The following is a 25,478-nucleotide window of genomic DNA, read 5'->3' as shown; positions in this document are numbered from 1 at the left end:
AATCTCTAGGATTTGGGGAACCTGAAAATACTTTGTACAGATAACATTTTTTTTTAAAAAAAAAAGAAGAAAAGTAGAAGCGCTTAAATTCTGCACTTGAAGAGACAGATTCCTCTCCTAGATTTTGAGAGGTGAGAATTATAATGCAATAAAATTGATATAGTTCTGTCCTCCAGTTGTCTCCTAGTGCTCTACAACCAAAATCTGGAAGGTCATATGTCAACAAAAAGACCTGACAAACTCTCAAAAATTGGAGAGATTAAGATTCTTAATAGCAAGCAACACATAGTTCTCTAAGTAAGTATTGGAAGAATAAATGGAAAATTTTCTAGGCTCTGTAGGTAGTATGTTTCCAATTTCAATCAATCTTAGGTTTATAAATTTGACATAGTTTCAGAGAAATATGATTAAGTAGATTACATAGATAATGAGAGTACCCTGCATTTGAATCTTCATTTTATACAGTTGATTGGCTATTTTTCTTTTACATGTAATCCTGGGATTTCACTGCCAAGAATTCTGATTTTATTAGTAATTTAGATCACTCGTCTATAGGGGAGTCTTAAATTGAATATTCTTTCAACTAGGAAACATAGTTTATCAGTAGCATATTTGGGTTATATATCTTATTGGCCATTATGGCACCATACCATTTAAGTTATTTTTCCAGTGTTAAAAAATCTGTGATGTTGTATAATGACATTCTTCCTTTTTTCGACAAATTATCTGGTTAAAATCTAAAACTGGATGAGGGAAATGTGTATTTTTATGTTAGTTTATACATGACTGTTAACTTCTGATATGTATTTGAGTATTAGCCAAAACATTGCTAATCTTAATGTCATCTTTAATACACTTCTTACTTTATCACTGAAATTTATTATAGTAACCATGAAAACATCTAGTACATTTGGAGACTGCAGTATGGTTAGTAAAGGAACTATATACTCTGTCCAGATTATCAGTTTTCAAAGACTTGAAAGTGGTAATGCCTTTATTATTGTTCCATATTGACTTTTATGGGATTCTGAGGGTACTCATAAATATTACTGTTGTTTTTCATGACACAGTACAAAAACATGTAAGCATAGGCTATTAAGCTGATTAGATAGTGAACCTATACGGTTCCTTGGAAGTTATCTTTTAGTTAAATATTGGATGTTTTCTGATCTGTCCAGTGTGTTATCTTGAAGTATGTTTAATGTGATGACTCTCTAAGCAGTTACGTTATTGAGATTCTGAATAGATAGTGATTAAGCATATAAAGGAAAATACAAGTAAAATAAAACTGACTTTCATTCATTTGTTCATTCATTCATTCATGCATGCATGCATTCTGAGCCATGGATTATAATAATAATCACCTAACAGCCCATAGGGTATAAGTACTAATATCTCAGTTTTATAGATGAGAAACAGAAGTAGAGAAATGAAGTAACTCACCCAAACATACCAGACCAGCATGTGACAAAGCCTATTTTTAAACCTAGGCTGTCTAATTTTTGAATTTATGCTCTTAATCAGTTTATATGAAAATTCATTTTAGTCCACTTTTGTGAACAGAAGACCCTACACACAAGTCTTCATTATGTTTATTACAGTGAAAAAAATGGGAGGAAACATGATCACATCCTGACGTTAGTAGTGCCTCTGATGCCTCTAGTTTTCCTCGGGTGGAGAGGCTGGGCTTGGAAGTTGATCCTCCCGGTGCTGTACTTAGTCGCTCAGTCATGTCCGGCTCTTTGTAACCCCATGGACTGTAGCCCATCAGGCTCCCCTGTCCATGGGATTCTCCAAGAAGGAATACTGGAGTGGGTTGCCATGCCCTCCTCTAGGGGATCTTCCCAATCCAGAAATCAAACCCAGGTCTCCCGCATTGTAGGCAGATTGTTTACTGTCTGAGCCGCCAGGGAAGCCCGTGATCCTCCCTACTTAGCAAAAACTACCCTACTTTCTCCACGGTAAGTGTTGCTCCTGTACAATTAAGGCACCTTATGAGAAAAATGTCACCTCAACTCTCTGAGCAGATTTTGGTACTATGTAAGCAACATTTGTTTTGACTCTTCTTAGTTTACAATTAGGCCTTACCTTCTATAAACTGGCTGTTTGCTAGGAACTGGAAAGTTTTTGCTTTATGAAGGTCTTTAAGTAGTAGCAGTTATGGCATTATATTGTACAGTGTTTAGGTGAAGGTATAGATGAAACTTTATTTAAATTTCATTTTGCTTTTTGTGATAAAATGATTTATTAAATCTGAGTTGGAAAGTGTTAGAAAATTTTTATGAGTATAGTCAACCTTTGATTATCTTTGTCCATGTAGTAAGAAATAACAGTTTATATAAGCTTAAGGTGATTTGTGTTTTGTTAGGATTTCTTTTAAACAAGCCCTATTTCCATGTTAGTGGAGTGATTATTCAGGCATTCAAATAAAAAATCTGAAGCCATATTGATGAGAAAGAGATGGGAGATTATCCTGTTTCCATGTCTCACTCTCATGTTTTATATTAAGCAGAAACCCAAGCAGAGCCTGTGGCCCTGTGGGCTGTAATTGAGTAATTCAGTTTACAAAGCTTGTCTTTGATAATAGCCTGAGTTGGGGGCTGGCAGCCTGAGAATAGCTTAAAAAAGGAACAGGCTAGCAAAAGAATCAGCAAAGGAGTTGATAAGGTATTAAAACTGATTTAAATAGATAGCGCCTTTCCTTTCCTGGCCCTAGTCTTGTGTATAATTAAAAGTTGATTGTATGTTTGCAAAAAAGGAGTATGTTTTAAGAACTCAGCTTAATAAATCACCAAGTGATGAATGCTCTTATAGGACTGAATGCACTTTGTTAGGAGGAATTCTTTCTCATTCTTATTTGATTACCATCTAATTTTATTATCATCTCCTGCTACTTTAACCTCGAAAGCAGTATTTAGATTAAAATATATTTTCATTTGACTTTTGGAAGGTATGTGAATGGCCATGCAAAAAAACATTATGAAGATGCACAAATACCCTTAACCAACCATAAGAAATCAGAAAAGCAAGAAAAAGCAGAGCACACGGTGTGTATGGATTGCAGTAGCTACAGTACATACTGGTAAGTGTTAATATTTTCTGAAAGTGATATTCCTTTACTATGTGTGTACAAGTGTTTGCTTGTCTTCCTGGCTCTTTGCCCTCCTCTAGTCTCTAAGCCAGTGGGAGGCTGCTGTCACTGCTCTCTAGACCTGTGGGCATGCACAGAGGACTGGGGCTGTCAGGAGTGCCTGTCCTTAATCATTCAGATGTAAGCTTGCATGGCCCTTTCCACTTCTTGGCTGCCTCTTCTTCCCATCCCACTAAGCTTTAGGGAAATGAAAGGTAACTGTTGTTGTTCATTATGATTTCTTTTCTTTTTCTTGTTTTGTGTTTAATTAAAGAATAACATGATAGAAATCCATGTTCCTACTGTTCCAGTTTACATCTTGTTACATAATCTTAAAATTTTCACTTCTTTGTTTAAAAAATTATTTTGACAGTCTCTCCTTTTCATACACAGTTCACTCTCCTCTTCTCTGTAGGTAAATGTTAAGAATTTTGCGTGTAGTCTTTCAGGCTAATTCCTTTTTAAATTATTTTTTCTTTTTATATATTTGGCTGCATTGGGCTTAGTTGCCCCACAGCATGTGGAAGCTTGGTTCTCCAACCAGGGATCGAACCCAAGTCCCAACATAGGTAGGCAGATTCTTAATCCCTGGATCACCAGGGAGTCCTTCAGGCTAATTTTTTCTTTTTTTTTAAGTATCACATCCTATAAAAGGACATTGGAGGCCTTATTCTCTCTTTGTGATACACTGTACATGTCTGTTTCATATAAATGACAAGAAATTGAGAATTTTTCTGACTACTTAGAACAGGTTATTTAGGTTACAAGTGATATTTTAACAATCCACATCCATTCGGTATGATCAGAGAGTCAGTGTATTTTACAGTTTTACTTTGGTGTGAAGCAAATCTCTTTCCTTGACTAGTAAGTTGTGAATAAATCTTTATTGTTTTTAATAATTTTACTGAATTTGAAAGGTTTTTGACATTGAAAGGGGCCCTTTGGTTTTTGTTTTTGCCATACAGCCCTTGAATGCTGTGTGGCAGAAACAATACATGAAGGCAATACTGGGCAGGAATGGGGATTTAAGGTCCAAATACTGCTTTTGATTCACACTTTCTACTGAAGTTGTGTGCTTTCTATATCATTGGTTGACCATTGTATTATAGACAGGTGCCCATCAAAAGGCAGGGGAAAAGGTCAATGGCTTCCCAAGTTTACATTTTTACAAGTTTACAGTTACAATGCTGTGGCTACTGAATAAACCATGGTAAGATTTAGTCCTCCAGATCACTACTGTTTCAGTGATCCTTTGTGTGGATGATGTCCAGACCTGAGAGACAAGCTAGAGGCAGGCGAAGACATCAGTAAAAGTGAAAATCTTGTGAAGATTTTCTGAACCTAGTGCTCAGTTTATTGTCCTGTAACCTCATGAAACACTCCTTCCTACAAAAATTAAGCATTAGATAAGGTGTTAAAAATTTTCATTAGATTTTCCCCCTTTCCCTCAGGACACTTAAGTACTAGAATGACACAACTATCTAACTGACAGAACTGTGTGTTTCTATAAAGTTGTGAGTATTTCTCTTTCAACAGCAGGAATTAAGATCATTCTTGAGGTATCTGTCTCATAGTCATCCTTGTAGGTTGTGTCAGTCTGTATGCACCAGATGTTGAGAACATTCATTATTCTTGATATTTAGTTAGCAATGTGCATGAGATGCTTAATGGGGAAGTTTGGAAATACAATTGGATCTCTGTGTGCCGTGGGTTTTGTTGCTATTGGTAAGATTATGAAGGAATAGTAACTCTTGAAGAAATTTAAAGAATTATCTTAGAATTTTCTTAATGGAGTAGAATTATATTTGTAGGTCTCTTTAAAAATAATAGACTGTGTACTTTAACATCTTTGCATATTGCATTTTGGAGGAATACCTTTATTAACTTCGACTGGAATTTAATTTGCTTTCATTTGGTATAGGGTACTAAAGTACAAGTCATTTCATGGCTGAATTGGAATTAAGTGGTAGATCTTGAACCTTGGGGAATATACACCATGGCAGGGGCTTCTTGGCCAACTGCCAGTCTCTTGTGTGAGGTAATACAGAGCCGCAAGTGTGTGGACACCCAGGGCTCCTGAAATGCGGGAAGGGAGCTGCAGCTGGTCACATAACCGCCTCGTTTGTGGGTTTAGAACAGAATACTAGGGAATCATCCTGCAGTTTTATTCTGACAGCCTAAAAGGAATCTGTGATAGTGGTAAGCTGGCAGAGCTGTAGTCCAACATTTCTCCCACACCTCTCAATGATTAAGAAACTAAAAAGGATTTCTTTTCCTGTATGGGGTGTGTGTGTGTGTGTACGTGTGTGTATTTTCCAGTGTACTTTAGTAATTTTGCTTCAGTTTGTAGATTTTCCTTGTATATACGTTTCTTGTGGTTAGACCGATTGGTTTGCTTCAGAGATAAAATATTGGTGTATTAGATTTAACCTATTTGATTATTAGTTATTATACTTATAGTCAAAATAGCTGTAGACTGTAGCTAATGTTAAGGCTCCTTTTCCATGTGCTCTGTCCTCTGAAGCAGTTGAAACCTACTCTGAGGTCTGCGGTTCTTCTCTTGTTTTTTCCCCCTTTCCATGAGTCCCTGCCCTGTCCTGTTTTTGCATATCCTTTATGAACTTATCACTGAACTGGCTGCATGCCCCTCCCCCACTCCCGGGCTCCAGTTGTAGCTGGATATAATCTCTCCTAAGCTCACAGTCCCTGGGATACTTGTAATTTCCTGCTGCATGTTAGTTATTTGTGAATGTCCTTGGGGGCTTTAGGAACCATACGTCAGATCTTTGTATCGTCCGCAGTACTCAGTGTCTGGTGCTGAGTAGGCAGTAGATGTTTGAAAGATTTGAATTTTGTTAACTATTTTCCAATAAGTGGTGAAGGTTATATCGAAACTATACTGCTGTACCCTCTCGATCCTCTTGGAGGACTGAGGAGCTACAGAACATTTTTCCTGAAAAAGAGCCAAATCACAGCATACATGAGCTATTCCATTGACTTCCCAAGAGGGACAGTCTTGCAGAGCAGGTCCCTTCACTTCCTATGTAAACAGCACATCCAGAAGACGCACGCATCAAGCAAGCAGAACAACATAAAATGGGTCATGATTTCAAAAGAGGGAAACCAATGCCAGAAGGAATCATTTTGGTTTGACACAAACCCACTCTTTTAGGAGACACAGGAAGATTTTAATAAAAATGAAAATCTCAAGATTTTCACACAAGGGCAGGTGTTCAGATTATTGTGTGTAATATTTCCTCTCCTTTCACTCCAAATTCTCTCCCCTAGTCACTACAGATGGAACTGTATGTGGTACATATTATTGTTTCAAAAAGAAACAGAAGTTAAATTTAGGAACTCTTATTTGACTTATTTTCCCCTTGTATTTTAGATAGAATTCATTAAGAAACCTTGTGAAATCTCCAAAATATACAAGCAGCTCGTGTAGCTCAATATCAGAAAAACAGCCCAATAAAAAATGGGCAGAAGACCCAGACACCTCTCCAAACAAGACATACAGATAGCCAACAAACACATGAAAAGATGCTCAACATCACTCATAACCAGCTACAGTTAATAGATTTAAAATATTGAACAAGTCATTGTTGGTATCTGACTTAGTCTTGTCAACTTATCAACAAAACTGAATTTCTGAGGATTCAGAAGTATAAAAGGAATAGTAAAACTAAGTTACTGGAATTTTTCCTTCCTGGCAAAGTAATTAATGTTTTAAAGCACTCTTTCAAACAAAGAAATATTATGAAATGTGAGTCGATTCACTTGTCTAGAAAAAAGACTTGTATTTTAAATTTTAAACAACCATAACAAATAGCAGGTTTAATGAAGACTTATAAAAGTAAAGCTTTTATTTGTGGGCTTAAATGGATGCTGAATCACTTTCAAAGGCAGTTGTGATTAAAAAGATCTTTTGTTGACTCCTTATAAACTTTTTGGACACAGGTTTTCAGTGTTGTAAAGATTAGAGAACAGGAAGAATTTTGTTTATTTAAAAACAGTATTTCGAAGTTTTATTAAAAAGAAACTAACACACGGTCTGAAAATAAAAGGCTCTTAATAAGCAAGTGCTTGTCTGCTTTTAACAAAGGAAACGGGTTTTCTCTGCAGGTATTCTAGTTTTCCAAAATTGGTTTAGCTGATGGCAGTACATTAGGATCGAATAAAAGAGAATTTAAAAATTAGCTTGTTTTCTAAAAGAGTTCTTTGGATTTAACTTTTCTTGGTTTGAAATACATGAAGTCATTGAAATATCAGCTTTGCTTGTTTTGTGGTTTGCTCTCTGTAACTATATCTGTCATTTTTAGTAAAGCTGGAGGTCATAGTTTGCTCTAGACATCACATTACGGTATGTGTTACACCAGGGATGAAAAATAATTTAAAACTTAATGATCGATTTGTCATTGCTCTTTCTTGAGGGGTACTTTTTGCATAAAAGTTTTTTATTTTCTTTGTATTAGTATTATATACAATATACTATATAAAGATTGCTGTATAGTCAGTAGATTAAAGGACTTGTTTCTTTACTGTTGCTTAAAAAAAAAAATCAGGTTCATTTGTATGATGACTGCCTCTTGTTTCACGAGAGTGAAGATTGGTTTGGTCTGGGAAGTTTGTTAGTACTTCAAGAATATGCTGTGGAAAAGAAAAAAAAATAAAAGAATATGCTGTGGAGCCTTGTGACTTGGGTAGCTTCAATAGCACTAACAACAGGAATGGAAAAAGCTGTAAAATTTTAAAGCTGAGAGAGAGATTTTTCTTTGTTTTGGGTGTGACATCTTTGTCATATTATATGGTAGCAGTTGAACAATTAAAAGTGGCTGGTAGGACTGAGGAGTTGGATGTTCTGTTTTATTTTAATGATGTTTTAATTGCAACATGTGTCTGGTAGCTACTGTATCAGATAGTGCAGCCTCAAACTATTAAAATTTAACATTGAGTATACTAATATCATGAAACTTTTAAAACCGTAAGACAAAAATCTGATAGAAAATCCAAAAAGAAAATGTCAGTTGTAAATAAGTATAACTTAAAGCCAGTCTAACACAGGAAGATGTGTCAAAAAGAAAAATATGTAATTACTGAGTCAATTTCACAAGTCTGCCAACACATTCATTTTTAAAGGAAATCCCAGATTATTGTACCATTAGAAGCAAAAGTACATTTATAAATAAACAATTTCTGATTCTTAAAAACTAATAACATTGAAATAAAAGGAAACTATTAAAATAGGATGGTCCCCCCAAAAGAAAGCAAGCATCAAATGCAAATTGATGAAATACTAAAGCTGTTTCCATTAACATCAGAAACAAGACAAATACTTCCAGTCATCACTTTCATCATCACCACTGTTTTTTGTTTTTTCATTTATTTTTATTAGTTGGAGGCTAATTACCTTACAACATTGCAGTGGTTTTTGTCATACATTGAAATGAATTAGCCATGGATTTACATGTATTCCCCATCCCGGTCCCCCCCTCCCACCTCCCTCTCCACCCGATCGCTCTGGATCTTCCCAGTGCACCAGGCCTGAGCACTTGTCTCATGCATCCAACCTGGACTGGTGATCTGTTTCACCCCATCACCACTGTTATTAAACATTGCTTTCGCAGTTCTAGTCATTGAAATAAGACAGAATAAGTAAATAATTGGTATAAATTTGGAAAAGAAGAACAAATTATTTCTGCTTTCAAATTGTTTAATGCCCAGAGAACTCAGGGAGACTTTAGTAGAAAACAAGTGGAATTAATAATTAATTTTGAAATGGTCAGTTCAGTTCAGTTCAGTCGCTCAGTCATGTCCAACTCTTTGTGAACCCATGAACCGCAGCACGCCAGGCCTCCCTATCCATTAGCAATTCCCGGAGTCCACCCACACCCGTGTCCATTGAGTTGGTGATGCCATCCAACCATCTCATCCTCTGTCATCCCCTTCTCCTCCTGCCCTCAATCTTCCCAGCATCAGGGTCTTTTCAGATGAGTCAGCTCTTCGCATCAGGTGGCCAAAGTATTGGGAGTTTCAGCTTCAACATCAGGCCTTTCAGTGAACACCCAGGACTGATCTCCTTTGTGATACATGATAAATATACAAAAACTAACAGGTTTCTCTTCATTAGTTAAAAATGGAAATGACCAAACAAAAAAACATTCAACATAGGACAAAAATTACAAACGAAATCTAGGAATAAGTGTATTAAAGAAGGACACCAAGGCAAAGCTATAGATCCTTTTTGAAGATTTGTCATTACAAGCAGTTCCTTTCCCCCTTAAGTTTTTGCCTTCAAAAATTTTCCCTGGGCACAGGAACTGATGAACATGATGATCCTTGAACATAATGTGAACAACATCCCGAAAAATCAGAATAGCGGATATGTTGCTTTTATTCAATAAGTAAATATTCATTGAGAACTAACCAGCTCTATGTTAGGAGTCTAGTTTTTAGTGCAGTGGTCTCTAAAACAATGTACTGAAACATATGGGAAGAGAATGTCAGAACTTCTGAAAAAATCTTTGGCAAATATTTTAATATACCTACTGCCAGAGGTCTGTGGACTAGATGGTTCTGTCATGAACTACACACAGAGTGTCCTGAATCAGCTGCATGTGTGGTGGCCTCACCCTTGTTCACTTTTATTAGCCTTTTGTAGTATGCTGCTGTATTTTTTGTCTGCCTAGTTACATGGATTTACTTTATTTTACCAAAAATCAACCCTCATCAAGTGGATAAACATTTTGAAAGATTTTTATGAGGAGAAATCCTTCAAGATGAAAATAGTAATGATAATAACACAAATACTGGTGAAAAAGGAAAAGGCAAGCTGCCATACTATGCTCCTACTTTGATCTCATCAAACACATTACAAAATAAAAATGTTGGCTACCTAAAATAAAAACACAGACTAATCAGATTTGATTAGGACTTCCCCTGTGGCTCAGTGGTTAAGAATCTGCCTGCAATGCAGGAGACTCAGGGTTGATCCCTGGGTTGGGAAGATCCCCTGGAGAAGGAAATGGCAACCCACTCCAATATTCTTGCCTGGAGAATTCCATGGACAGAAGAGCCTTTCAGGCTACTGTCCATGAAGTCGCAAAGAGTTGGACACAGCTGAGAGACTTAACTTTTCCCCTTCACTTTCAATCAGATCTGATAAATCGGACAAAAAGTTTACGAGACTGTGAGATACGAATTTATATCCATTATCATTAATGTCAAACCTCATCCTATGTATATATACATACAATATATATACAATATATATACTATATATATAATATATACACTATATATAGACACACTATATACAATATAATATATATACATGTATGTATATATACATACACACATATATATTGTATGTATATATACATGTATATGTATATATACATCCTATATATATATTGTACTTTGAGATACTGGTTTAACAAAAGTATTAAAGATATGAATAGCAAGACATCTTAAAAGTTTCTTTTCATCTCTAGCTCATTCTTCTAAAATTTTTGTATACTATGCATGTATTAATTTAGATTTCCTTAAATTTCTAATTAGGACAGCCATGTGTAAGTGTGTTGTGTGTGGTAGATGCTCAGATTTGTGGCTCATTTTTAAGTCTCATTAGAAGTCACTGAAAATAATTTGGAAGATTTTGCCTTAATGGACCTGTGTTTTGCCTTTATAATTAGAGGGTGCATGAGGTGCAGGGTGAAAATAAGAAGGAAACAAGTGTTTCTAAAATTAGAATTTTTAAAAGGAGGTAAACCCATATTAAATTTTAGGATGAGAAAATGATTGAGCCGTGCTGCATGTTTTAGTTTTTGGAGAATGGGGAAATAAAGTACAGATGGGGATGACCAAGTAAGGAATACTTTTTGCCATTAAACAGTGCATGGTGTGCTACATGGAAATGAGGGAGGATAAGGGGGTTGATGATGTGTGGAATGAAAGCTGAAATCTAAGCGTAAAGAAGGTAACACTGAAGTGAAAGGGAAGATTGAGAGGGAAACTTGAGAGAGAAGAAAATTTAGGTGAGGTCGACATTGCAGGACCATCAAATACTACAGCTTAATTCAGCTACAGCTATTTATGGATTTGACTATAATTGTACTTAGATAGGACAGGGACAAATATTATATGAAAGGAAATAGCCAAAGTATAGGATAAACTATTAGTTGAGATGGAGGAGGAAAAAGGTGGGTTTGGGAGACATTATAGAAATAAAAATAGACAAGAATTAAGCATGATTAAATGCTAGAAATTAGAAAAAAAAAATCTGAAAATGTATGCGTAAGAAACCAGTGTAATGAAGGAATTGGACAATTTTGCTATTCAGTCGTATCCAACTCTTTGCGACCCCATGGACTGCAGCACACCAGGCCACCCTGTCCATCACCAACTCGCGGAGTTTACTCAAACTCATGTCCATTGAGTTGGTGATGCCATCCAACCATCTCATCCTCTGTCATCCCCTTCTCTTCCTGCCTTCAATCTTTCCCAGCATCAGGGTCTTTTCCAGTGAGTCAGTTCTTCACATCAGGTGGCCAAAGTATTGGAGTTTAAGCTTCAGCATCAGTCCTTCCAATGAATATTAAGGATTGATTTCCTTTAGGATGGACTGGTTGGATCTCCTTGCAGTCCAAGGGACTCTCAAGAATCTTCTCCAACACCACAGTTCAAAAGCATCAGTTCTTCAGTGCTCAGCTTTCTTTATAGTCCCAACTCTCAACATCCATACTTGGCTACTGGAAAAATCATAGCTTTGACTAGACAGACCTTTGTTGACAAAGTAATGTCTCTGCTTTTTAATATGCTGTTTAGGTTGGTCATAACTTTTCTTCCAGGGAGCAAGCGTCTTTTAATTTCATGGCTGCAATCACCATCTGCAGTGATTTTGGAGCCCAAAAAAATAGTCTGTCACTATTTCCATTGCTTCCCCATCTATTTGCCATGAAGTGATTTTTTTTTTTTTTTTTTTTTGCTATTAGAGTAGCAGAATTTGAAATTAGTTATGCTATTATCCATTTTTTTAACCAAATTATTTAATAGTGTAAATAATTGGTACTTTCTATGAAAATTTACCTGCTACCTGGTGCAAGATAGTAAAATTATTTGTGTGTCTTCTGCTTTGAACAACAGTATGTATATAATACCCTACTCTACATTTAATCAGTTTATTAACTATTGGTTTAAAATACTTTAAAACTAGTATCATGTTTGGTTCAAAGAATTTGGGTTGAGACTAATTTTTACATAGCTGAGATGATAGTATACTTTGTCTCAAGGTGTTATAAGTAGAGAAAGATAAGAATCCTCCCTCCTTGCCTTTTTATATCTCATTTTCTTATCTAACATCTCTAACATGTTGTCTAATATGATTTCTTAAGTATTATTTTTTGTCTTTAGTGTCCAGTTTACTTCAATTTTCTTAAGCATTTCTTTCTTTTCAGTAAATACAGAAGTAAATGTTCTCTGTATCAGACAAGTAGTCTAGTAGAGGTGTAGCCCATCTTTACTTGAAGAATCGCCTAAAATCACGAAATTTAAATTTGCTTCAGTATTGATTCAATAGCCTAAAAGTTGGCTGTGTAATATAGATAGTTCCTGACTTTTGTTTGTTAGACACATGAAGTCCTATTTATATGAATGAAGAGAAGCCAAAACCTGCACCTCAGCTCCAGTTTCTCAGTAGAAAGAAGAAAAAGAGAACAACTTTTTACATTATTTCAGTTATATTCTGGGACCCAGGTGTATTTTTACCTTAAGACATTTAGCCGTGTTTTTTTTCCATTCATTTTTTCTCATTTAGCCGTATTTTATAACAATATTTATTCAAAATGGGACATGCCTTCAAGTTTCTGATGCCCCAGTCTAGAAGCTCTGGAACACAGCCTGCAAGTTGTGAAGTTGTGTGCTCCTTTGTACTTCTCATTCTGGTATAATCTCCTTGGAGGGAAAACCCAAGAATGGTGGCTCATTTTTTTCAGGTGTTAGAGGCAAGCATAATTCTGACCTAGTGTCTTCAACATAATTGCAGACCAGGAAGAGATTCTTAGAACTTGTTTACTTTAAATTCTTCTGTTTGTCTTGGGACTTTTTAATACCAGTATTAATGAGAGAGTTTCCAGTTTTAAAGCAGTGTCTCATCTCAAGGCTAAGGCACCAGACAGCATTTAAATTTTTATTTATTTCCTACTTTTGTTACTTATTTTCTTTTGACCTCTGGGCCAGGGAGGAAGAAGAAATCAAAACAGAGGGGATGGGGGCAGCTAGAGAAGGGTGTGTTACAAGGCAGTCCTGGTTACACAATGGAAGGAAGCCGACATTTATTGACCCTGTACCACATGCCAGGCGCCCCTGGAAGTTTCGACCTGTGGAAGCAGGTGCTTTCCTTTCATGATCATCATCAGATAATGCTTGTATAGTGTGATGAATTCAGACAGGATGCAAGTTAGAAGCCTAGAAATAAATGTCCTTCTTAGTGACTGTAAGAATTTCTAAAATCTACTCTTGGAAATAAGGACAATTGTGAAAACCTAAAATTTTTTAAGACAATGAGACCAAATTCAGCCAAAATCAGATCGATTTCTTCTAGTCCATTGAAGTTATACTTCTTACCTCTTTATGACAATGGTAGTATCATAGAATAGTAGAGCAGCCAGTATCTTAGATATTTTTCTAGGCCAGCAGTCCTGTCCAAGGGAAATAATTCATCATGTATGTAATACAAAATTTTTTAGTATCCACAATAAAAAAGGAAAGACAAACAGGTTAATTCATTTAAATTGTATATTTTATTTAACCTGGTTATCCAAAATATTGGGTGGCCAGAAAGTTTGTCCAGGTTTTGTCATAAGGCCTTGCATATATTGACCCTCTAAGATCTTACAGAAAAACCTGAAATGAAATTTTTGGCCAAACCAGTATTACCATGTCAACATGGTAATCCATGTAGAATTATTAGAGATAGTTTGTGTCTTTTTTTGAAATATGAAACCTTCAGAATCCAGTGTGATATTTTACACATATAGCGCATTTCCATTCAGATGCTAACTTTTCATCAGAAATGCTTGATCTGTATTTAGTCATAAGAGTTGCCATTGAAAATGTAGATTCCAAACACTATTAAAATTTTTTCCAATAAAGTACCCTCAAACCCCCCCATTTTCTTTAATACTTGACATCTGTATTGACAGGACTGACATCTTTTTTTTAGAATAATTGACTCTGACGCAAAAGCCTATCAGTTTAAAAACTGTATGTAAGTTAGGTAAATCCACTCACTTTTGTTAACAACTCAGTATTATCAATATCAAATTCAAAGGGCCATTATATAGACTGAAAATCAGCTCTAAATTTATTCATGTCAACAAAGCATTCTTCAATTTTTCTTATAGCTATTAGAGCCAACTTACATAATGCTATTGCATTTAAAATCTCTTGCATATTTGTTCATGTTGAAACATGTAAAACCATTATTAATTTATGGTATGAATAGTTTAAATTTTAACATAAATTCTCATACCTGTCCAGCTGTGTCACAAACAAGCATTCTCTCTCCTTGGATCTTTACATTTAGCTCCTTCATGTGCACTGTGCTGTAGGTAAAATGTAAGTCGTGGGGTGATGTTTTCTGTTATGTTGAATATTGGCAGGTGTCCTTTTGATTCAAGAAAATCTTGAATTAGAGTTAACAGAACAGTAAACCTTTGTAAAATCTGCCATGACTCAAGCAGTGAAAGTTGGCAAAGAGCATGTAGTCATTAAATTATCTTCTGTCTCTTATAACAGTTCCACTGGTGATGAGTCAGAGCATTTATACATGTATACTGAACAATTTTAGTAACTGCATCATTTTAATAACTGCACCCATAATTCAGTCCACTTCAGAGCACAAATATTTTCAGTATGTTAATGTGAAGTGGATCAAATAAGGGAATTAATTCCAGTAAATCTGGGGTTTTGATCCCACATAACTGGTTCTTGTTTGTGTTGATAGAAAGTAGCTTTTTGCTATCTAGCTGAAAGTGACAAATGTAAAAGATTAAAAAATACTTGCAGCACGAGTTTGATTGCTTTTAAGGTTGCAAGTAGACAAGGACATTTCAATTTGGAAGTCATTTGAGACAAAACATACCCTAAGTATTCATTGGCCACTGTCTCTTGTAAAGCTTATCTAAAGCTAAAAATAAAAGTATTTGTAGTTTTCAAATGTTGAATCAGTTCTTGGTGAATCAACTGAAGATCTTTCACTTTTTGTAAAATATCTTTTGTGATCTTTCTCTCAAATTTTAAAACATAATTCCCTTAACTGAAATAATAAATTAATGTTTCATCTCTCCATCTAAAAATGGTTTTCTTTCTTGAGCAAGAATTCAGGCTGTTTTGTAGCTTGCCAGAATTATAAGCTCAAATCCCAAAGTCAGTGAGAAATCATTTTGTTACACATTTCTTTCTGATTTCATTATGACAGAGTTCATTGATTATATTTTGACTGTAGAGAGGCAGCTTCTTGTTAAATCACTATGCATTTGCTGAAAATGACTCAACATTGTCTATTATCTTAAAACTTTTTTATATGCAGCTTATTAATTTGGCTCTGCTGTGTTAAATCATAATTGCCATTCTTAGTAAAATTACACTCGATTCTACCTCATTAGCGCGCCTTAATTTGGAAGTTAAAATTTTTTTTTCATTCTTAGTTTTTGAGCCAGAAAAATAATTTGATTGTATTATAATTAAAATAAATATTTCAATTTAACTACCAATTATGTATGTAGGTATTTATTTATGTAGGTATCACTGTAACTGCTGCTTTCTGCATAAAATATTGAAATAAGTACTTTACAGTGCTTCATTAATGCATAGAAAAGTAACAGAAAAATAGCTATGCCACATTAGAACAGCTCTGGAGCCTAGAGCAACTTACTCACTTTAATGATGAACACTCAAAGAGATGAAGTAAATAGACCCAGTTAAGGCAGATTAGTTCAGAATGGAGCAAGGTCATAAATAAACTGTATTTCGATGTATGAAAATGTTCCTTTAACAAATGCTAAAGGCTGATTTCATGTCACACCAAAAAGAATTACTTTAATGTGAAAAAAACCAGTTATTTCATATAATGTAAAGCCATTTGTTTCTTTAAACAAAGCAACATTTTTTTTCTGTGTGTGTGAAAGTTAAGAGGTTCACTTTTCAATTAGGTAGACTAGCAGCATGGAAATATGTGAAAGGCCATCTAAATTTGCTCTTAGACTTCATTCCCCAGATGAACAGTAGCGTTTGGAGTTGTTTTTGTTTCGAACACTGGATAATTCTTTTAGTCAAAGTGCATGTATATGTTTATGCCAATCTAAAATGAAAATATAAGCAGGAATTAGGGTAACAATACAATTTCATGCTCTAGTGCATGCCTGGGATTCACAGAGGAACCAAGTGCCCTAATCCCAGATTTTTAGAGTAGACCTTACCCTCTTAACATTTATGCTGAGAAGAAGCAAGGAACTGAAACTTTCCACAAATTTAATTGCTTTATGTATTTGTTATAAAACCAATAAAGAATTATTTTCCTCCCATTGCTGATGGCTTTGATCATAGAGAAACAGTCTGGGATGTGAATGGTAGCTTTTGCTGTTAGTAGAAATGTTAAGGATTAACCATGGGAGCTTGGAGAATATTAGAGACTCTTGATTGACAGCATTAGATAGTCAGATTTTGGGGGAGGGACTTGTTAAATAATTACATGTGTAAATTGTGGCTAAGAGACACAAGCCATGTTTTTGTGTGTGATCTTTTTTTAAACAAATTACTTTCTCCCATCCTCTTTACAATTTTTGAATAGCCTGGTTTCAGGTATGTAAGAAATAGTTTTTGGATTGTGCTAGATTTGACCTAATTTTTACTAATTGCTGCCAAGTTGCTTCAGTCGCGTCCTACTCTGTGTGACCCCACAGACGGCAGCCCACCATGCTTTGCTGTCCCTGGGATTCTCCAGGCAACAACACTGGAGTGGGCTGCCATTTCCTTCTCCAATGCATGAAAGTGAAAAGGGAAAGTGAAGTCGCTCAGTCGTGTCGGACTCCTAGCGACCCCATGGACTGCAGCCCACCAGGCTTCTCCGTCCATGGGATTCTCTAGGCAAGAGTCCTGGAGTGGGTCGCCATTGCCTTCTCCATACTAATTGCTAGGCATTCAGAATTTTGCTCAGAAGAGTGGCATTGTTATTGTCATTATTCTTTGGTAGTTTTAATAAGTGGTTTTGTACAAAGCTGCAGTTCAAAAGAATATTTTGGTACTAGCTTGTAAGTTGTTTCAGTTAAAATTGGCCATATTCCAGGGAAAAAAATTGAATGCTGATGTACAAGTTAGAGTTTATTATGTCTGATTCCTTATATTATTTGCTTATTGACTTGCTAACACACACACAATATCAGTTCTAAAGAATACCTTAAACATCTTTCCTCAAAGCGTTTGTTTCCTGCAAGATGTAGTCACTGTTCTATACTTTTGTTTTCTAACATTGCAGAATGAAAAGATGTATTCTTCTCAGTTTAGTTTATTTAAATTAAATTATGTGTAAAAGGAGCTTTCCTGGTGGCTCAAACGGTAAAGAATCTGCCTGCAGTTCTTTAGGCAGATTGCCTGGGTAGGAGACCCAGGTCCTATCTCTGGGTCAGGAAGATCTCCTGGAGAAGGGAATGGCAACACACTCCAGTATTCTTGGTTGAAAAATTTCATGGACAGAGGAGCTTGGCTGGTGTGTAAAATGTATAGCTTTTAGTTTTTTATTCAAATATCCCTACATGTTAATTATCTTTTTCCTGCTTTTTTCTTACATCTCTTCTTCCCATTAATTTGAGTTGGGAGGGATCACATTAAAGCTTTAGGCTTCATGCTACATGAATAGAATTGGTGCTTTGTATTTCGTTTTCCATGTATTATGCACCACTAAAAGGAATATAACACATGTCGCAGCCTATTTCATTTTCGAAGAGGAATTGAAGAGCTTTTGAATAAAAATGTGAAAAGAAACTAGTGTTCATTGCCTACGTGGCTTTTTAAAAAGGCTCTTTAAAAACATTCCAGTGTGGATTCTAAGTCCTCTTTGAACTCACCGCTGACTGTAACTGCTTGCCGAGCCACGTGACCATCTTGGCAGCATGGTTTTAGTGATTTCATTACTGTGGTTTCCTCAAGCTCTTTACACACACTGATTAATATTTTCCTTGCAGTTATCGCTGTGATGATTTTGTGGTTAATGACACCAAGCTGGGACTGGTACAGAAAGTCAGAGAACACTTACAGAACTTGGAAAAGTAAGTAATAGACCTTGGGAAAGAAGGGATGGAATGGGGTTGAGGGGTCTTTCAGAATTTCTGAGTGGGATTTTTGTTGATGAGTTCCATAACCTCATCACATTCAATGTTTTTAGTGTGATTGAAATGTGAGCAAAATAAACTTTGGAGTTTGGTATATGAAAATTGTCAGTGATCATAACTCAGCATTTATTTCATTTAGTATCTGTCATAACTGTATCCAAGGGCTCCAGAGCCTGTTTTTTAGTTACTACCCACCATCCTGTAAGTTCCTCAGTTTATATGCAAGGGGAGTTTTGCTAGTGCAAGGGAAGGGCAGAAAATGATCCAAAATCATTATAGGGTTATCTGAAATACTAGAAAACCCTTATCAAATGTATTAATGAGGTCTTCTTAGAAGCTCTGAAATTTATGTATAAATTTTAAGGGAAAATAGGTTTAACTATATTATTGTTTACTTTGCATCTATATGATAGCAGAAGATCCTAGTTTCTTCTTTTTCTTTTTTGTGAGGTCTAGTATTTATCACTTGAAAGTATAGGAAGCTGTGAAATGCTTTGTCATCAGAAAGAAATTAAACTACTGTGAATAGTTTTTTTTTTTTTTTTTTGCTGAAGCCAAATAGGTTAGTCAGATACAATTCACTGGACCCAAAATTCAAGCAGTAAACAGAAGCCCCAGTGGCAGTGTCTGGTGCTGCAGTGGATGGAAGCATGGTCCTGGAATGATTGCTGACTCAGGTGCAATCTGTGTAAATCTCCCGATCATCAGGTGCCATCTAATTCATTTTGACAGTTGATGTATAAATGGCATTGTGAAAACATGCCAGAAGTGGGAGTCCTTTAGCAAACTTACACATAAAGCCAGCAGGGTATTTTTAAATTGTGTGGTGATAGAGAATGACCTGAGTTCTCTAAGTTAAACACTGTCTAGCTTTGGTTAACCAAAGTCTCTCTGCATGTTTCTGACTAAATATAGATTGTAAGCTGAAAAGGGAGGAAATGATTTCCTTAAAATCTAAACTAATTAGAACACTTTGGATTTAAGTACGTTTTGGCTTGTCCTGTTGGGGCACCTCACTTTTTCAAAGTGCTTCCCCCCTTCTCTTAATTTGAACAGAGCAGCAGGAGCCCTGTCTAGGATTAGAGACACAGCTGTAGACACACAGATCTAGACTATTGAGTTTGGTCTGAAATTGTCACAATTAACTGTGACGTAGGAGATTCTTGCAGTAGTTTTTGTAACATCACTCTCTGGTGTGATGACATCATTGTAAAGATCTTAGTAACCTGATTCTTTGTTATAGAAGGAGGTAGCTACCAAATTATTTCTCCCTGTCACCTAGAGTTTTCTCTTAAGAAAAGACTATCATCTTAATGACAAATTCATCAGAACTAAGTCATAGGGAGAACAGGACTTTCAAGAACCTGCATGCTTTTATATAAGCAGCTTTCAAATATTTTCTTTCCAATGACCACTTCATTAGGTAAAAGGTGTCACAGACTACCTTGTCGCCACTGAAAAACGTACCTTGCAATCCTTCTGTGTTGAGAAACATTATCTAAGTTTATTTTGATGTTCTCAAACACAGCCTTTAATCTGTGCTGGAAGCTACAGTGGAAGATCCGTGACTGCATTTGACTTTTACTGCCAACCGTCCAGCCTATCTCTGGAGCAGCACTGTGCACCACGAACCTTGTATAATCACACTGTGTAGCCACTGGCCATGTGTGCCTGTGGGGCACTTGACAATGAGCCAGCATGACGAGGAACTGGATTCTATGTTCTATTTAAGTTGAATTAATTTAAATTTACTAGCTACATGTAGTGAGCGGCTACAGGAGTTGGTGATGGACAGGGAGGCCTGGCGAGCTGCGATTCATGGGGTCGCAAAGAGTCGGACATGACTGAGCGACTGAACTGAACTGAACCTTGTTAAATAGCATGGATCTAAAGGGTTCTGCCATTTTGAGAATCACCAATGGTAAAATTTAATACCGTATTTTAGACAGCTAAAGGCTTTATTTGTATAGGTTGAATAAAAGTTAGCTATTAGGCATTGTCACTGTGCTTGTGACTCAGCTTCTTTCCTCGCAGAATCTGTGAAGGAATAACTTGACATTATACTATATGTGGGCTTCCCTTGTGGCTCAGCTGGTGAAGAATCCGCCTGCAACACGGGAGACCTGGGTGTGATCTCTGGGTTGGGAAGATCCCCTGGAGAAAGGAAAGGCTACCCACTCCAGTATTCTGGCCTGTAGAATTCCACAGACTGTATAGTCCATGGGGTCGCAAAGAGTCTGACATGACTGAGCTACTTTCACTTTCAAGGCACTTTCTCTTTCATACTACATACGGGGTTGATCACTTCTTACCTTGTCATCAGAGGCACATACAGTTCTGAAGACATTTTTCCTAAGAATATTTTTAGATTTGAAGCAGCTGACTGTCACTAGATCTACTGCTCTCAAGGCAGTTCATGTGGAAATTCTGGAAAGAAAAATAATTATATATTTTCTTTGGATTAGCCTGATAATTTTGGAAGATGGAAAAGGGTTGGTAGACTTAAAAGTCTGTGTTGTTTAATAATAGTAGCTTTTACTTCCTTTGGATTAGTTCCCTGATACATCATTTTAAAGTGACCCTTTGAAGATAGGAATTACTTTCTGATAAATTTCAAACAAGATCTGTCTTTCATTGTGAAAAATTTACATAATTTTAATTCAGAATTTGTGTTTTACAACATGCTTCGTAACATAGCTGAATCAAAGGAGTTGGTGTATGCCTGTGTGCCTCTGATGTATTTTCATTCCACAGACTCAGACTATGTGATCATCTGTTACAACATACAAACAAAAGAGGATACCTTTACCAAAATTAAGAAAGAAATAGAGTATTTGAGAGTTGATGTTAAATGTCAGAATAACCATATCAGACCAGGGTTTCCCTTTTTTATGTGGTTTGTGTATTCTCTCGTTTGGAGATTCACCATCGGTAGACAGAGTTGGGGAGGAGACGGACCGTCTCAGAGACCACATCTACCTGGCCAGCTTCTCTGGGAAGTGCCCGGAGGTGGCAGATTCTAGTCCCACCCTGCTGGAGGAGCAGTGGGGATTTCCAGGGGAAGTGGAACTCCTCGGTACTTGAAGGACCGGTAGGCCACAGCGGCCTCCTGGGTCCCTCCTGGGCCTGGCTACTCAAGTCAGCCAGGGCTGTACCCTCGAAGCTTAGCATGGCCACCTTTGCTCTCTGTCCTGCTGGGTGGTGTGTATGTAGGCATGTCTTTTTGACTGTCTGTCTGTTTGTGTTTTAATAGCTCGTCTTTCACAGCTGACAGGCATAGGAAAAGAAAACTTTTGGAAAACTCATCACTGAACAGCAAGTTACTAAAAGTAAATGTAAGTAATTAAAATTTATTCAAATACAAGGATTGGTTGAGGTCTAGTCACTGATTACAACTCTTAACATTAATGTTACCCCTTTATGAAATTTTATAAACGTATGTCTTGTATTTGGAATATTTTACAAAGTGTTTGCCCCTGGTACTAACGACTCTTGATGTGACTAAATACCCCGGCGAGTCTGTCAGTGCCTGCCTTCCGTCAGGATTACTACCATGCTCCAGTACCTTAGTGAGCATTTGTTCTTAAGGCCTCCTCGTGTACCTTGTTACCCTTTTGCATAGGGTCCCAGAGATCCTTGCTTCCTTCTGCTAAAGGTCCCTACTTCAAATTCTGTGGGTCTGAAGTTATGGTCAGTTTTGTTCCTTAGTTATATTTTTTCCACTTTGTAGTAGCTTTAGTAGTCTTATGAAGGTTTTAGGGCTTCCCAGGTGGCTCAGTGGTAAAGAATCCACCTGCTAATACAGGAGATTTGGGTTTGATTCCTGGGTCAGGAACATTCCCTGAAGAAGGAAGTGGCAACCCACTCCAATATTCTTGCCTGGAGAATCCCATGGATAGAGGAGCCTGACGGGCTACAGTCCATGGGTTCACAAAAGAGTCAGACACGACTTAGTGACTAAATAGCAACAATAGTAAAGGCATGACGTCTTAAACTTATTTCTTTTAAGGACCTTCCTGGTTTTTGCATCATGTACTCCATAGTACTTATTAAAGCTGATTTCCTGCTAAGTTTCCATTTAGAACTGTCCTAGGATCAGAAACAGCCTTCTAAAAATATCCAGACACTTATACAGAGAGTAGAAAGAGAATTTGAAATATTCATTGGACTGAAAAGGATTGATTCCAACCTGGTTTGATGCTAGAGTTTCAAATACAGTCCTTGGCCCTGTAATGTCTGAAGCAGTTGGCCTTCTCTTGGCGTTACTGAGGCCGCCTCTCGTTTTACAGGGCAGCACCACTGCTATTTGTGCCACGGGCCTTCGGAATTTGGGGAATACGTGTTTCATGAATGCCATCCTTCAGTCACTCAGGTAATGTTACAGTCAGACCTCAGCTATCTAATGTTAGTTTCTGGTGGAATGGTTAAGAGCAAAGGGTCCACGTTCAGGTTCTGTCTCTGGCCCTGACTCTAGCCTGGTAACTCAGGGCAAGTTACCTCAGTTCCCTGCGCCTTAGTTTTCTCATCAGTGAAATGGGGATAATAGTCTGCCTCACGGAGTAGCTGGGAAGATAGTGTATAATTTGCATGAAGTGCTTAGAGCAGTGTCTGGCAGTAAATAACTGTTAGCAGTTATTATTTAGTTCCTGTCACTTCTTAAATAGGCTTGACCACAGGCCAGCAAACTTCTGAAAAAGGCCAGATTAAATAAATATTTTTAATCTTTGCATGCCACATCCAGGCCCTCTCACATATTTTCCTCCTCTCTTCAATACTTCCCTCCCTTTTAAACAACTCTTTAAAAATACAAAACTCATTTTAAAAATGGAAAAGCTCACTGGCCCAGGGCCAGATTTGCCCTGTGGACCATAGTTCGCAGACCCCTGGGCTGAAAAGAGCCTTGTTCAGAGAGCTCAGTTTAGTCATTAGTTTTGTCTTAAGTATGGTCATTAGATCAGGATCCTCAACGTGTAGGATGAGCAGTGAAAAATAAAACAGGCAACAAGGCTGACCTAAGTTATCTAAAAGAGATTATTTAGAAAGTTGAGTACTTTCAGATTCTAATGTGGTATCATAAAGACCAGAATAAATTATTTTCCCAGGGCCAGAAGCTACATGTGCTCTCTCCTTAAAGGGGCTGGCTCTCAGCTTTTCTTGCTTGCAGAAGAAATTCTAGTTGCTACTGAATTCTCCTTGTTACTCTGTATAGTATATTCAAACAATATGGTTGCTCTCATAGTTTACTTCTGCTGGAGGAAATTATTGAACACCTGGAAACAAACACCCTGAAAAGAAAGAAATGGTGACAATCTCTGATTGGGAAGGGGGATTGAGGATCTTGGGAACAGAGAGTTTGCTTTAAGGTCTTTCTTTATTTCTGCAAAGTCATCTACTTGTATTATTTTCTGGGAACAAAAGAGGAATCTTAATGAAGAAACATGATGTAAGAGATTGCATTGAATACCACTTTAATGAGAAACTGACAGATCACATTTTCAAAATCCATATGTGGGTCTCATAATACTTTCTTTATAGGCCCTAGGACATTTAAAAAATAATTTTCTTTCCTTCCTTTTAAAATAGTAACATTGAGCAGTTTTGCTGTTATTTCAAAGAGCTGCCTGCTGTGGAATTACGGAATGGGAAGACAGCAGGACGGCGAACATACCACACCAGGAGCCAGGGGGATAACAACGTGTGAGTCTCAAAATATGTCCTTTCTGGCTTTGAGCTACAGAACAAATGACTCTTACTGGTGATTTCCATTGTGTTATGTGAGTAAATAGGCACGTGCACTTAAAAAGAAACTCTTAACAGTTGTGTTTCAGTACTTAGCTGGCAGTCTTAATAATTGTCGGAATTCTTTTATCTCTATTTACCTAGCAGGCAGGATAAATTCAGCACTCTACTTGTGGAGTCTATGGATTGGGGCATTCTAAAATTGACATCTATGAATGAAGCACAGTTCTAGGTATAGAGCAGCATGAATGTCATTAGTCTTTGTGAATTAACTTGTGTGATCGGGTTAGGTAAACCTGTCTTGAATAATTAATTTGCAGTTATCAAATTCATTATGGGGCAGTACAGTCATTATTAGTTGATGTGGGAGGAGGAAGTGACAAGTGATTATTGAGAACCAAAACAATATGTATTCAAATTCAAACCATGTTCTATTGGGGTTCAGAAGTTGTGTCATCTTATCATGGTTGTAAGAGGCATCTTAACATTATTGAAATGAGGCTATGACAATGTAATGTTTTCCCTGTCTGCCCATCCCTGCTCTCACACACCCCATCCCCACACATTCTGAAAAGCCACACATAATCCAATACTTAACAGTCTGACACTGTTCTTCCTGCCTGGCTGAGGGAGAATAGCATAGACCGTGTTAGAAGAGTGTGCAGTGTGGAATATGCAGTGAAGCCAGGCATTGGCGCAGGGAGGGCATGATATCATGAGGAGTGGAGTAGTGAGAGTCTGCTTTGGTAGCAGCGTGCAGGATGAGCTAAAACGTGCCTGTGTTCAAGGAGGCTTCTTCACACATTATAGTAATTGGTTAGAGGGAATAGCAGTGAAACGAAGAGAAAAAAATACATGTGCACAAAAGGGAAGAATTAGTAGTACTTGATGCATTAGTGTGATTTAGGGTTTAGTTACAAATTACAAAAATTGCCTCTGGCTATCTTATGCAGAAAAGGAATTTATTGAAGGTCTTTGGTGAACTTACCATAAGCAGATGGGTGGAAAATCAGGTTAATGAGTCCAGGCATATATAAAGGTGTCCTTATTAGGACCACTGTCCATGCCCCGCCTAAGTTTTCCCACTGCCAGCACTGCTGGGGTTGGTCCTGGGGGGAAGCTGCTGTTATTGCTCCTTCCATCTCCCCCCCCACACTCCTGAAGATACTCGTTGCCACCTGAAATGATTTGGCACTGTCACAGCCTCGTTTCTAATTCCTGCT

The 25,478-nt window shown here is 37.0% G+C and overlaps 1 protein-coding gene across 4 annotated transcripts in view; it reads left to right on the top strand.

The window, feature by feature from the left end:
• The window catches only part of USP3 (ubiquitin specific peptidase 3), a 157,370-nt gene that overhangs the window by 85,228 nt on the left and 46,664 nt on the right, over positions 1 to 25,478 (top strand). For 3 of the 4 annotated variants that reach the window (XM_070469158.1, XM_020901533.2, XM_070469157.1), the window contains 5 exons: positions 2,951 to 3,082; positions 18,370 to 18,453; positions 21,770 to 21,851; positions 22,806 to 22,888; positions 24,100 to 24,213. In XM_070469158.1, coding sequence (XP_070325259.1) covers positions 2,951 to 3,082; positions 18,370 to 18,453; positions 21,770 to 21,851; positions 22,806 to 22,888; positions 24,100 to 24,213 — 495 coding nt within the window. Of the gene's footprint in view, positions 1 to 36; positions 132 to 2,950; positions 3,083 to 18,369; positions 18,454 to 21,769; positions 21,852 to 22,805; positions 22,889 to 24,099; positions 24,214 to 25,478 lie in introns of those variants that run through there. The other variant, XM_070469159.1, reaches the window with a different exon arrangement.

Source organism: Odocoileus virginianus, chromosome 6, assembly GCF_023699985.2.
Source record: "Odocoileus virginianus isolate 20LAN1187 ecotype Illinois chromosome 6, Ovbor_1.2, whole genome shotgun sequence".
NCBI lineage: Eukaryota > Metazoa > Chordata > Mammalia > Artiodactyla > Cervidae > Odocoileus > Odocoileus virginianus.
The sequence above is the reverse complement of the archived record's forward strand: the minus strand, read 5'-3'. Positions and strand labels throughout refer to the sequence as shown.